This window comes from Pogona vitticeps, chromosome 2 (genome assembly GCF_051106095.1).
Source record: "Pogona vitticeps strain Pit_001003342236 chromosome 2, PviZW2.1, whole genome shotgun sequence".
In the NCBI taxonomy this organism is placed as follows: Eukaryota; Metazoa; Chordata; class Lepidosauria; order Squamata; family Agamidae; genus Pogona; species Pogona vitticeps.
In genome coordinates, this window is record NC_135784.1 from 21,680,828 (window position 1) to 21,694,228 (window position 13,401).

Sequence of the window (13,401 nt, forward strand, 5' to 3'; positions counted from 1 at the left end):
AAAACTCTTCATTCCGCTTGTTACACAGGCTATTTTGTTCACTCCGGAAAAAAATGCTGGATAAGAGACTGCCACAAAAAAACCATGAAAAAATACACTTAAAAAGGCTTTAAAAGGCCCATAAAAGGTAAGGTTTGGACGCCGCTAGAAAACTTAACACTAAGAATCTAACTTCATTCCTACCCGTTCCATTGTAAGGCAAAGACCTTCCACTTCAAAGTGGCTTCTATGTGACAAAGTGGGGTTTTGAGGATGTTGTATTCATTGAATTCAGATTTTTTTTTTTTTTAAAAAATGAAAATATTTTTAATAGTGATATTAATACCGATAGATGTTTTTTAAACAACAGTTTCCCGTAGTGTTTTTAACTCTGATTAATGTATGGCTTTAATTGTGTGTGAATTGCCTGGGGTCCCACATGAGGAGACAGATGGCATATACAACGTATACAAAAAAAAGTAATGCTGATGATACTTGCAAGCCCTGACTGTCCTCAAAAACAACTCGTTCCATGCTCTGATAGCTCACGAGATGCCTTGTCCATTTGGTTAAAATATTTTCATTCCATGAAAAGTGGCCTGAAACTTCCAAGTGGCTTTGGTCCTTGTTCTCCTTTTAAATCCTGAATTAAGCTCCCTATTCTGCTCAGTTTGAGACAAAAGTAGGTAAGCTCTGGAAAGTCTGAGCCAATTTTCTGCCACCAAGACTCACTCGGGGCTACAGGAGTCCTGAAAATAAAATGCAGAAGCAGGAAGAGGGAAAAAGGAAAAATCTAATCTGAACTAATCCATTTCATTAACCCTTGGAGGACAAGGTATGCCCAAACACCTTGATTAAATGAAAAATGGTTACTCTTGTATAAGTCCAAGAGTATAAAATGACCATTTCTAATTGATTTTTCCCAAGGAGTGAACACTGGGGAGGAGACTGGGAGAGGGATCTAGGCAAAGAAAAATGGTCTTCGGGGCTATATCAGGCCCACAGGCCACACAAGTCCCACCCCTGGCTGAAAGAAACACAGTGAAATTGCATCAAGAATAAGGCCCACTTACACATTCACCCACACGGGTGTGATAAAGGGTTTAAAAAAGGTAAAGGCAAAGGTTCCCCTTGACATTTTTAGTCCAGTCGTGTCACTGGATAAACATTGGATCAGCTACAGTAGGACCTTACCTTCAGGATCAATATCTGCTGATTCACTTACCGACGGTCTGAAAATATTAAAAATATTAAAAGAAAAATCCTAGAAATACATATACACTATATTTAATGGTGAAGTTACTAGAGCTGACCACTAGAGGGAGACAGAGACTATGCTATGTATATAGCATCCGCTACTACTCGACAGCATCTTAAAAAGCAGAGACATCAATAGTCAAAACTATGTTTTTTCCTGTCGTGATGTATGGAAGTGAGAGCTGGACCATAAAGAAAGCAGACCACCGAAGAACTGATGCCTTTGAATTGATGCCTTTGAATTGTGGTGCTGGAGGAGGCTCTTGAGAGTCCCCTGGACTGCAAGCAGAACAAATCTATCAATTCTAAAGGAAATCAACCCTGAATGCTCACTGGAAGGACAGATCCTGAAGCTGAGGCTCCAATACTTTGGCCATCTCATGAGAAGAGAATACTCCCTGGAAAAGCCCCTGATGTTGGGAAAGTGTGAGGGCAAGAGGAGAAGGGGACGACAGAGGATGAGATGGTTGGACGGTGTCATCGAAGCAACCAACATGAAATTGACACAACTACGGGAAGCAGTGGAAGATAGGAGGGCCTGGCGTGCTCTGGTCCATGGGTTCACGAAGAGTCAGACACGATTAACGAACGAACTAGAGAGATCTATTTCCACCATGTCATTAGAAGAACTGGCCGCTAGGCCAAGCGAGAGATCATGGTACCTATACGGGGGCTTGGAATACAGACACGGGGGGGGGGGGGAGGGCGCTGTGCCTCAGTGGGTCCCACGTCCCTGAACTGTTGTGAAGATAAAGTAGGGAAGATAATCATGTATACCGCTTTGAACTCATCAGAGATAGAAATACGTATAATCACCAACATGCACACATAGGTTATGAAGAGACTACTTTTCTCATTATGATTTTTTAAAATTGGCTTAGGATGGTAATGCCCAACTTTAGGATTTCTTGGACTCAAAACTCCCAGAAGCCTTCAACACGAGCTGTACTGGCCAGGATTTCTGGGAGTTGTAGTCCAAGGACATCAGGGGACCGAGAGGTTGGGAACCACTGCTTTAGAAGAAGGCAACATTTCTGTGACAGGAGGCACACTGCTGCGAGAAATGGCGTCTAAGGTGATTGGAACGGGTGTCTCCAGAATTTGGTAAAGTTGCTGATAACATAGTGACAGATGACTGCACTGCTTTTACACTGTGGCTATAGTATTTATTTATTTATTTAGGTAGCCACAGCGAAATCCCAAGGTGGCTCACAGCAGCTACAACTATACAATAATCAACAGTTTTAAATACCATATAAATACCATATTAAAAATTCACTTAAACCTATTATCAAGATTAAAACCAGAATTAAAATATTTCAAAAAACTTTAAGTTCATTAAACACAGGATTCTTGAGACACTTATTGCTGGAACAAAGAGGAAGGTATTTGCCTGACGATGGAAGGACCACAGAGAGGGGGCTAACCTGGCTTCTTGGTGCACCGCATTCCAAATCCTGGGAGCCACCACTGAAAAGGCCCTCCTCTCTCGTGTCCTCGCCAAGCGAGCTTGGGAAGGTGGTGGAACCGAGAGAAGGAGAACCCCTCTGAAGACCTTAAAAGCCAAGAAGACTCATACGGGGTGATGCAATCCTTCAAATAGCCCGGACTAAAACCTTACAGGGTTTTATAGGTCATAACCAGCACTTGTAATTGAAATTATAGCCACATGTGATGTAGAATCACTAAAACATTCCATGGTTCAGCGGTTGACTTGTGCTGGCTGTCCCATATTAATGTATTCATCTATTTTTAAAGTAAATAGAACAACTGTTTGGTAACTTTTGGTAACTCCATAGGGCAGCCGTTTTCGCTGCCTGTCTTGCGAGGAATCCGTCCCAGAAAACGGCGGGGAGCCATTTTGTTTACACGGTGGCCATTTTGAAACAGCCGATCAGCTGTTTTAAAATAATTGTTTTGCGAAGAATCTGTTCCCGAAGCAGGGAACCGATCATCGCAAAGTGAAAAAAAAAACCATTTAGACCATCGTTTTGTGATCGCAATTGAGATCGCAAAAAGATCGTCTTAATGTGGGGCAATCGTAAAGCGAGGCACCACTGTATTTTAGGGGAAAGTGTTGATTTATACGCGGAAAAAATACAGAAATTGTGAGTTAACAACTTTTGAGGGGGCATTAGAACTAGAATGGCAACTGATTACTTTTCAGAAGTGATTTCTCTAAGTCTGGATAGCGGTCTGCATCTATTTAGCTGCTGGAAGGGGGATTGGTTCCAAGCTCCACCACACTGATGCTGTAAAACGCAGAACATGATTTTAACAGTGAACGATATACATAGCATAGTCTCTGGAGCCCTCTCATATATGGGGATTTTTCTTTTAATATTTTTAATATTTTCAGACCGTGGGTAAGTGAACCAGCAGATTCTGATACCATGGATAAGGGGGTCATACTGTAACTAATTTCCAGACATTCTGATGGCTGGCATTTGGGGGCAGCTTCCTACTTCCTCCAGTGGCAAAATGTTGAGAGGCAGCTACAGAGCTAAATTTCCTTTGTCATCATGACGGAGGGCACTGGAGACGGACCATGTCTTTTGTAATATGTAGGTGTTTATTTAGAAGCATACAAGCAGAAGCTGTGGGAAAGCAAACGAGCCCCTAAAGAAAGAATCATCTGATACCAGATTCCCAAAGAATGATTGGGACACAACGACATGTCAGGTTTAGCCCATTCCAGCACAGTGCAATCTGAAACACGTCTCCTAAGATATAGGCTCCACAGAGGTCGGGCTCAGCTCTTGTAAACTCAAGTCTGTGGCTTCCTTCAGAGAGTCGATCCATCTGGTCTTCCTCGTTTCCTGCTGCCTTCCACCTTTCCCTGCATTCTTTTCTTTTACAGAGAGTACATTAAGCTCACTTAAGTAATGAAGGCAAACAAACTAAGGGACACAGCCTGAACCTGCTTATTTCTCAGGGCTGCCTGTATATTCCACTGGATCAATTTTATGCAACTCAACTTTCATTTAAAGGGAAAAGGGGGCCTTTAGCCTGAACAAATATAAAGACAGGCTTGCAAATGTTTGGGTAAAGCCAATGGAAATCTCAGAAATCACGGGGTTTAGCTGGAGAAGCCATCCACCCAGTGCCTGAGGTGAAATTTCAGATCCTTGCGTCATAAAGCAAAACCCAAGTCTCTACTTTTGTACCCCCTTACCTGGAAACAAGCCCCACAGAATCCATTACTCCTCAGCAGACATATAAATTATGCAAAATATTAAAATGGCTGAGTAAACGGTGCAAAACAGAAAAGAAAGAAGTTTGTATCCCTGCTTAACATGTATAACACACGTGGACTGCATTAGGAAATTGCAGCTGATGAAATATTTGGACACTTTTCTGTGCAGAAGTTTCAGGATTTGTTTCAAGGACAAACTGTAATATTCAAGGATGGGCCATTTGTGGGGGCCTTCTCAGCGCTGCTGCACTGCAAGTCCCATCATTCCTTAGCAGCTAGGGCTGACAGGAGTCGTAGTCCAGCAGCACAAGCAAAACAAGAGGCGCTCCTGGAAGCTTTTGTGTGCGAAATGCCAGCCTTCCGGGCCTTCTTAAAGCCCTACGTGGCTTCTCTGGTGTTTAGCTAGGGTGCCCTTGTGCCTAAATCTTTTCCCACACGCAGGGCATTTATAATACCTGTCTCGTCCATGGGTTCTCTGGTGGCTGATCAACTCATCGCTCCGAGAGAAACGTTTCTCGCACTCGGGGCACACGTGCGGCTTCTCTCCTGTGTGGATTCTCTGGTGTCTCCTCAGGTGAGCGCTCTGAGTGAAGACCCGGCCACACTGAGAGCATTTGAACGGCCGCTCTCCGGTATGGATCCTCACGTGTCTAACGAGCTTGCCTCTACTTGGGAAGTCCTTCCCACACATTGGACATTTGTGGAGTCTTTTCCCAGAACGGGCTGGTCTGAGCAAATTATTCTGTGGACGGGAAGCTGCCGCTCCTCCCTTGAGGCAGCTGTGGGCTTTCTCTTCAGGGTTTAGCCTCCGATGTCGCGCCAGGTTCTCTCTTGGCCTGAAGCCCTTCCCGTAGTCGGGACATTTTAAAGCTTTCTCTCCCGTTTGGCATCTGCGATCGTGGCTTTTCTGCCGGACACTTCCATCCCACGTGGGACGCTCAGAGTCGTCCTCACCTGGGGTCGCTGTCGTTAAAAGTCCTACCTTGTAGTGGCACCTTCTACCATATGTAGGGACTATTGGCCTTCCTGCCCGAGAGGGCGGGACAGAAGCTCTGCTAGAGGTTGCTGTCCCATCAGCTAAAAGATCCCCCGATTCTTTCTCTCCCACCACCGGTTTCTTCCCCTCCTGCCCTTTGGACTCACATCTCTGCTCATGAAGGGCAGCGGTCACGGGAATGTTCCACTGGGATATTTCTCCTAATGTCCCAATCTTTCCCTCCTGGGAGGCCTCCATCTTGAGCCGACTTCTCTTCCCATCACCTGAAGAGACACAGAGAGAGGAAGGTTGGACTTTTAGGTTTCGGACACTGCTTTTACTAAGATTCTCGCCCTTCCTGGCTGGTATTTCCCGCCTTTCCCTTTCTCCTTCTCCAGCTGACTTTGGAGGTTGCTAAGTCTTTCTTTTCCCCCTACAACATATTTAGGAGGGGCAGTCTTTAAAATAAAACACACGTCTCCCTTCATAGCACCTTTATACGTTCTGCTTCCAAGCATAAGGGTTGAGAGACCGTAAGAAACCACCGACAGGAACAAAGATAAATTTTCCTTCCTGCTTCTGCCGATCCGTGTCCCTTGATTTCTCAAGGACGCCTCAGGGCAGGGCCCTAGAGATTGGGAAATGAATATACGGTGCATTCGTCCCAAACACGCTTACTCGCAAGTCCTGCTTTCTTGAACGGGAACTCGTCCCAGTGAATAGGATTATGTAGTTGAAAAACTACTTTTTAAAGACTGCCAAAACTCCTCAGTTGGAATAGTTCCTTGTGGGGAGAAATGTTTTCCCCTTCATGTTCAGGAGGAGAAGTCTTCAAAATAAGCATTCATCACTCTTTACAAGTTCTGCTTCCAAGCGCAAGGAGACGGGAAGAAGTCGCCATGACAGGAACGAAGGTGGATCTTGAGGTTTCTGCGCTCCTGTCCAACAGCTCCTGACCCTTAAAATCAGTCCCAGTGACTTCAAGTAAGGAATTTATTTTCCCAGTAGATATTCTGTGCTGTGCCCTCGTTTTCCCAAAAAGTGAGGTCAAGGCCGGCCAAGGGATTTTGTTGCTTTATGAGAGACAGAGTACTCAAGACTTTCTTTTCCCCTGGAAATCACTATCTTTATTCAGCCCGTGTGAGGAACAGGCTGATCTGCCCACGTCCTAACATAATGACCTTTGCTACCGGTGCGTTTCCCCCCCCTTTATAAGACGAGGAGGCGTTAAAGGACGACCTCTCTCACGTGGATCCTCTGATGCTTAGAGAGGTTGCATTTGTAACTGAAGTTTTTCCCGCACTCCAGGCATTCGAAAGGCTTCACGTGGAAATGCTTCCGTTGGTGGCTCACCAAACCGTCCGGCCGAGCAAAGCTTCTCCCGCAGTCGGGACAGACGTGCGGCTTCTCCCCGGTGTGGATCCTCTGGTGTCTCCTCAGATTGTGTCTCTGGCTGAAACATTTCCCACATCCGGGGCACTCGAAAGCCTTCTCCTCTTTCGGCTTTGGCTGGAGGTTCTCCCACCACATCAGGCATTCCGCCTGGTCTTCTCGGGTGTAGGAGGCCTCTCGTCCTGGCCTGTAGTAGCTTCTCCTGCCGTACCTGGAGCTCCACAGCAGCTTCTCCGCCTGGGAGTGCAGCACAGAGGCTTTGCGACAGGCAGCTGCAAGACCGTCAAAAAGCACCCCGGGCTCCTCCTTCTCTCCCACCACCGGCTTCTTTCCCTCCTTCCCTCTGGACTCACATCTTTGCTCCTGGACTTCTGCCATCGCGGAAGGAACGATCCACGGAGACAATCCTGTCAAGGATTTTTCCTCTTGGGAGGTCTCCCTCTTCACCCAGCTTCTCTTCTCAGTCCCTGGAGTGGCAAAGAGAGGAAGGTTTATCTACATTTTGGTCACTTCTGGACTGCCACGTCTTCCTTTTGGCTGGCCCTCCCCCTCCCTCCCTCCTTCTCCAGCTGAATTGGAACATCACCCCTAAAATTCATCCTTCTTTTTCTGCCTCTCTGATTATATTTCAAATGGCTGCAGCTTGAAAATTTATTTACAAAAGCAATGAGTTGCCTTCACAGTTCCAAGACAAAAGTTGGTTACTACTAGTTAAAACTTTAAAGATAACCTTGTTTCCATTTTATTCATAACTAACTAAGTTACCTTTAGTTACTTTATAAATAAGAGAATGTAACACACTTATGGTGCAAAGCACACCTATACTGTATATGCGACTACCCATGTAATTATACAATAACTAAAACAGAGTTGCAAACGGAGTGAAGTTCTCCTTTGTTAAGTTACAATCACAATGTAATTAACTACACCCTAATAATAATTGGCCACAATCCTATTAGTCATTTTACACCATAAAACGTCATTGTGAATTCTGGTGAATCAGCTCCTTATGGGAATCTTATCCTGGATGGATTCTCTGATGTTTTCATCAGATAAACCATTAAATACAGAAAGGCCGGGACGGCTGGGGGGGGGGGAGGGATCACACTGGAAACTCAAAACTGTTAATATTTACTATTTCACCATTGAAAACAAGCAGGCTTGCTTGCCATTTCCTAACACAACATGACATGGAAAGATCTCAGGACATGATTTCCACCCTACGGATGGATCCCCTGAGTCAGGGGTGGGCAATTAATTTTTATAGGGGGGACCACATGAAAAATCTGAACTGTGTTTGGGGGCCGAACCAACTTTACTTAAAATTAAAATGAAACAGTGATGTTATGATTGTTTTTATTTTAAATCTGTTAATCTTCACAAATACTGAAGAGGTTTTTTGCAGTATGTTAACGATAAGCAACTGATCAACTTTAGACAAAAAGCTATACATGGTTTTGATGTTCAAAACTGTCTGTGGGCCAGGCAGGAGCAGCTCGCGGGCCGTATGTGGCCCTCGGGCCGCACTTTGCCCAGGTCTGCCCTGAGGCTTAGCCAAGCTGCCTTTGTGACAAAAGCTTTTGCGCTACATTCAAAGGCACTGACAGGGCTTCTTCCATGTTGAATCGACCTAAGAATCACTTCTTCCCTAGGCAGACCCTACATGCAGCTTCTCTCCTGTACTGATTCTTTGATGGCCTCCTCAAACAAGCTCTCTTGCGGGCCGGGATGAGAAGCTTCAAACGGCACTCTCCTGCACGCGTCTCATTGATGTTCCTCTAATAGGGAGGCATTTCCCTCCATACGTGGGGCAGTCCATAGACTCTCATAGCCAGAATTGTTGTACCTCAGCAGTCGTCCGCTCTGATGGGAAGTTTTCCCACTGTCAGAACCTGGCTTTTGATTTCTCTCCATGAGATATTTTCTGATGCCACATCAAGTTTTCCCCTCTGTGTCTTGATTGTTTTCTACAATCCGGACACTCAAAAAAGGATTTCTTTGCAACCTTTAGTGCTTTCTTTGCTGCTGGAGGTTTCTCTGCCATACTGGAGGTTCCAAGTCGTCCTCCTCAGTGTGTTCTGGCTTGTAAGTGGTATGTTCTCTCATATCCAACCAACAAGAGCATCTCAATTTCAAGAGCGTAGGAGATGTTGTTACAGGCAACTGGGGGACCATCTAAAACAGGGGTGTCAAACACAAGGCCCGCGGGCCAAATCCGGCCCGCCAGACCTCGTCTGATGGCCCGCAGAGCCGCCGCCAGCCCTGCAGCCTCCCCTTTTTTTTCCAATGAATTTACTCCGTGCCTGCACGGAGTACAGTGGTGCCCCGCACAGCAAGGTTAATCCGTTCCGGATTAACCTTCGCTGTGGGAAACATCACACTACGGAACACAAAAAGGCATTGGAACGCATTAAACAGTGTTTAATGCGTTCCAATGCCATAGAATACTCACCATTGTGCAATGTTTCCCAGCGGCCGGCAGCCATTTTCGCGCCCTCCCCTCGCACAACGAGGGCGCCAAAATGGCTGCCATCAGCTGTCCGGCGGGTCCAAAATGGCCGCCGGAACAGCCGAAAGGGGCCGGGGCGCAGCGTTTTCGCGCCCTTGGTAAGCAAAGGGAGCGCGCGAAAACGGTGCTGGAAGCCCCGAAATGGTTGCGCGCAGCCATTTCGGGGCTTCCGCAGCGTTTTCGCGCGCTCCCTTTGCTTACCAAGGGCGCGAAAACGCTGCGCCCCGGCCCCTTTCGGCTGTTCCGGCGGCCATTTTGAAGCCGCGGAACAGCTGATTGTCGGGTCACAAAGCGAAGGTCGGTAAGACCTACAGATACAACCGGCCCTTTGATGGGGACCAAACTGCTGATGTGGCCCCCGATGAATTTGAGTTTGACACCCCTGATCTAAAAACTATCTGGATTTATTTTCCTCTACCACACAACTCTTTCCACATTTCACACTGGACTCACATCTTTGCTCACAATTTGCTGTTGTCACATGGAAATCCTGTAGAAGAAGTTCTGCTGACCTCTAAATATCTCTTCTCTATTTTTTTCCACCTCCCCCCAGACAGGACTCTTCGCCCTGATATTCCACCATGTCCCACCTTACCTCTTTTCTCCCCTCTTACTTCCTCCTCTCCTGCTTTACCTCCTCCTCTCCACCTTACCTCCTCTCCCGCCTTACTTCCTCCTCTCCTGCTTTACTTCCTCCTCTCCTGCTTTACCTCCTCCTCTCCACCTTACCTCCTCTCCCGCCTTACTTTCTCCTGTCCTACTTTAGTTCCTCCTCTCCCACTTAAGCTCCTCCTCTCTGCCTTACTGCTCCTCCTGCCTTACTTCCTCCTCTCCTGCTTTAGCTCCTCCTTTTCTGCTTTACCTCCTCTCCACCTTACCTCCTCCTCTCCCACCCTTTCCCATCTTTTATATCTTTCTCCTCTCCTGAGTCCTCCTCCCAGGACTGCTGATCTCTTCCTAGGCTTTCCCTCATCCCCAGGCTTTGCAATCTCACCGGAGAGCCATATTCTGCCAGCGTTTGTATCTCCTGGGGAACTGGAAGTTTGTACCTCAGCTGGTTCTGAGGGAAGATAGGACAGCACACGGACAGGGGCGGTGGCCTCCCTGTCTCTCTCCTTACTACACCTTCAACTCCACACAAGTACAAATGCATCTGGACCATGCTTGTGGTGCCCCCAAGTTGTGCAGCCTGTACAGCTATTGCCCTCAGCAGAAGATTTATCAGTGGTGGCACCCAGGTTAAGACGTGTGCTTCCATCTGAGGTGGAGATGACCCCAGTCTTTTTCCTATCAGGCATCGGTTAAAGATATCCATTTGGACAAGCTTCTGGGAAATAAGCGTTTCGTTTCTCGGGCAATACTGTTTGTTTCTGCTCTTTTTACGGCATCGTAACAGACATTTCTGATGTGCTACTTCATATATTTTCCATTTGTGATTTTTTTTTCACTGCACATCATTAGCCAACCTGAGCTCCCATTGCTTGCTGTGTGTGCAGGGGGTATCTAAGCCCACTCACCTACATTTCAAGACAGCTGACTGAGGTCAGGATTCGGCCCAAGGCTGAGGGGGTCTCTCAACAGCCCTGGCGTAGAGGAACGAACGCAACTCATACCAAGACGTTTCATGCGTTCCGAAGAGTCAACAAGCATTATAAATACAATGGTTGTTGTGGGTTTTTCGGGCTCTTTGGCCGTGTTCTGAAGGTTTTTCTTCCTAACGTTTCGCCAATCTCTGTGGCCGGCATCTTCAGAGGATAGGAGTCAGAACTCTTGTGCTCTGGTGCAGTTTGGGAGTTGAGTATTTATAGCTGTTGGATCAGCTTTTGTCCTTTTCAGGAAGAGCCTCGTGGTGCAGTGATTAAACTGCTGTACTGCAGCTAAAACTGTGCTCACGACCTGGGGTTCAAATCCCAGGTAGCCGGCTCAAGGTTGACTCAGCCTCCTATCCTTCTGAGGTCGGTAAAATGAGTACCCAGCTTGCGGGGGGGGGGGGGGGAATGTGTAGCCTGCATAATTAAATTGTAAACCGCCCAGAGAGTGCTTGAAGCGCTATGGGGCGGTATATAAGCAGCACACTTTAAGCAGCACACTTTTTTGTTGTGGCTATATTGTTGTGATAAGGAGAAGAGATTATCTGTCACTGTGATTGATGGGTGTCGTTAGCTGGTCTTTTGTGTGTAGCGATCACCAGTCCTTGTGGCTGGGTAGAGTTTGTTGACCTTTTGCAGGCTGTATTTTTCAGTGCTGGGAGCCAAGCTTTGTTGAGTTTTAGACTTTCTTCTTTTTTGTTGAAGCTCCGCATTATAAATACACATTCAAACTTATTTTGTGTATCCATAAAGCACCAGAAACTTGGTGAGTTTTTTCCTTTTACTTTTTTAACAAAGCACTTCTAGTATTCTCTCCTGTAAGGATTTCCAAAATGGCATGGAGTTCAAAGAAAATTTCAGCGGGTCCCTCCTGTTCATGGCTTAAATGTCCTCCGGGCTGAAAGCGGGGCCACTGTGTGAGTTCTGCGGAGATCCTCTTCTCCCCGCACGGTTTCTACTTCAGCAGATCTTTACGGGGATCACACGCTGCCCAGATGTTCTTGGACTACAGCTCCTAACTAATACAGCCCATGGCTGGGCTAGCTGTAGTCAGAGCACCGTTGCACAGCGGTTAAACTGCAGTGCTGCAGTCGAGCCTCTGCTCACGACGAGAATTTGATTCCAGGTAGATCAGCTCAAGACTGGCCCAGTCTTCCACCATTCTGAGGTCAGTAAAATGAGTTAACCAGCTCACTGGTGGGGGGGGAGAGCAAAGTGTTGTTTGCATAACTATGTCGTGAACGGCCTAAAGAGTGCTTTAGCATTATGGGGCAGTATATAAGTCCAAACAAGAGCAACAAAGGAGGCCAGGGTCTCTCAGAGTTATCATCCAAGACCATTTGGAGCTCCTGGTTTGGGAAAGTCTGGGCTATTCGGTTTTAAGGCCTGCTGCCCAAATTGCTTGATTTCCTCTCTCTCTCCCTCCTGCGCCTCTTTTGAGATTGGAAGCCTCAAGGCAAGGGACTCCATGGTTTCTACTGATCAGGATGGATAAAATCTGATTTTTTTAAAAATTCAAATTGATTTAAATCACGGTTTTAGTTTATTTTAAAAATTCATTTTTTTTTTCATTTAAATTGTCCAAAACTCTCATTTTTAAAAATTCAACATGGAATTTAAATGGTGATAGAAACCAATTTGATTTAATTCAAATCCACTCTGCTACGGATCATGCACAAACTGCTCTGAAAGACTTCTCAGCTGAAAAGTGTAGTCAAAAATGCTTTAAAAAACACCCTGATAAATAAGAGATCTAGGAAAATTGGCACAGATGAAACAACGGAAGAAAGTGACTACTGCAGGGATGTTTTCCAGCCTTTCCAAAAAAAAAAAAAAAAAAAAAAAAATCACCGAATAGGCTTTGCAGCCACTTTACCTGAATCTTGGCCTAGGAGTCTCTCACTTGCTACAGGAAATGGGACGAACATCTCCTCTTCGGCCTCTTCTGGGCGAGAGGCAAGCTCAGGTTTGGGAACTAAGAGACCCTCTTCATTTGAGAGAGAGAGAGAGAGAAGAGAAAAAAAATGATTCAGCAGAACCACAACTTGCAGAGTAAAAGTGCCATCATCTTCTGATTAGCAGGGATGATGACATTAGCTGCAGCCCCCCCCCCCACGTTTCAGATTTCCCTGAGAAGATTGTTCCTCACACAAGGAATATTAATCAATTAACATACAATCAAACAATTAAAAACAAGTACACATTAGGCACTATCCTAACTTTAAAATGGCGTTCAGGGACTCAGTCATGATCATTAAAAGCCTTCCTGAAAAGATGGGTCTTCCGCTGTCGGCGGAAGGACAAAGAGGGGGGAGGAGGAGGGAGGAGCAGCTTGATCTCCCAAGGGAGAGCCTTCGATAACTTGGGAGAAGCCACAGAGAAGGCCCTGCCCTGCCCTGTGTCCCCATCATCCAGGCCTGCACTGGCAACGGGACTCTGAGGAGGGCTTTCTCTGATGATCTTAAGCACCAAGAAGGCTCAGGTGGGGAGATACGGTCCCCAT

General features: G+C 46.3%; 1 protein-coding gene and 1 long non-coding RNA gene across 10 annotated transcripts in view; both read right to left on the reverse strand.

Moving 5' to 3' along the window:
• LOC110091339 (uncharacterized) overlaps nt 1–13,401 on the reverse strand; it is a 38,681-nt gene that overhangs the window by 9,984 nt on the left and 15,296 nt on the right. For 2 of the 9 annotated variants that reach the window (XM_078388338.1, XM_072988469.2), the window contains exons 6-9: nt 12,775–12,885; nt 7,154–7,267; nt 4,888–5,692; nt 3,790–4,087 (exon numbers count right to left, since the gene is read on the reverse strand). In XM_078388338.1, the coding sequence (XP_078244464.1) occupies nt 3,868–4,087; nt 4,888–5,692; nt 7,154–7,267; nt 12,775–12,885 (1,250 nt within the window). In that variant the 3' untranslated portion in view covers nt 3,790–3,867. Of the gene's footprint in view, nt 1–3,789; nt 5,693–7,153; nt 7,268–12,774; nt 12,886–13,401 lie in introns of those variants that run through there. The other 7 variants (XR_013542658.1, XM_072988474.2, XR_013542656.1 and 4 more) reach the window with 4 other exon arrangements.
• On the reverse strand, nt 9,872–11,278 carry LOC144587530 (uncharacterized). The gene is made up of 2 exons (XR_013542673.1): nt 10,172–11,278; nt 9,872–9,946 (listed from the first exon to the last, which is right to left on the reverse strand). It is a non-coding gene; the product is annotated as an uncharacterized LOC144587530 (long non-coding RNA).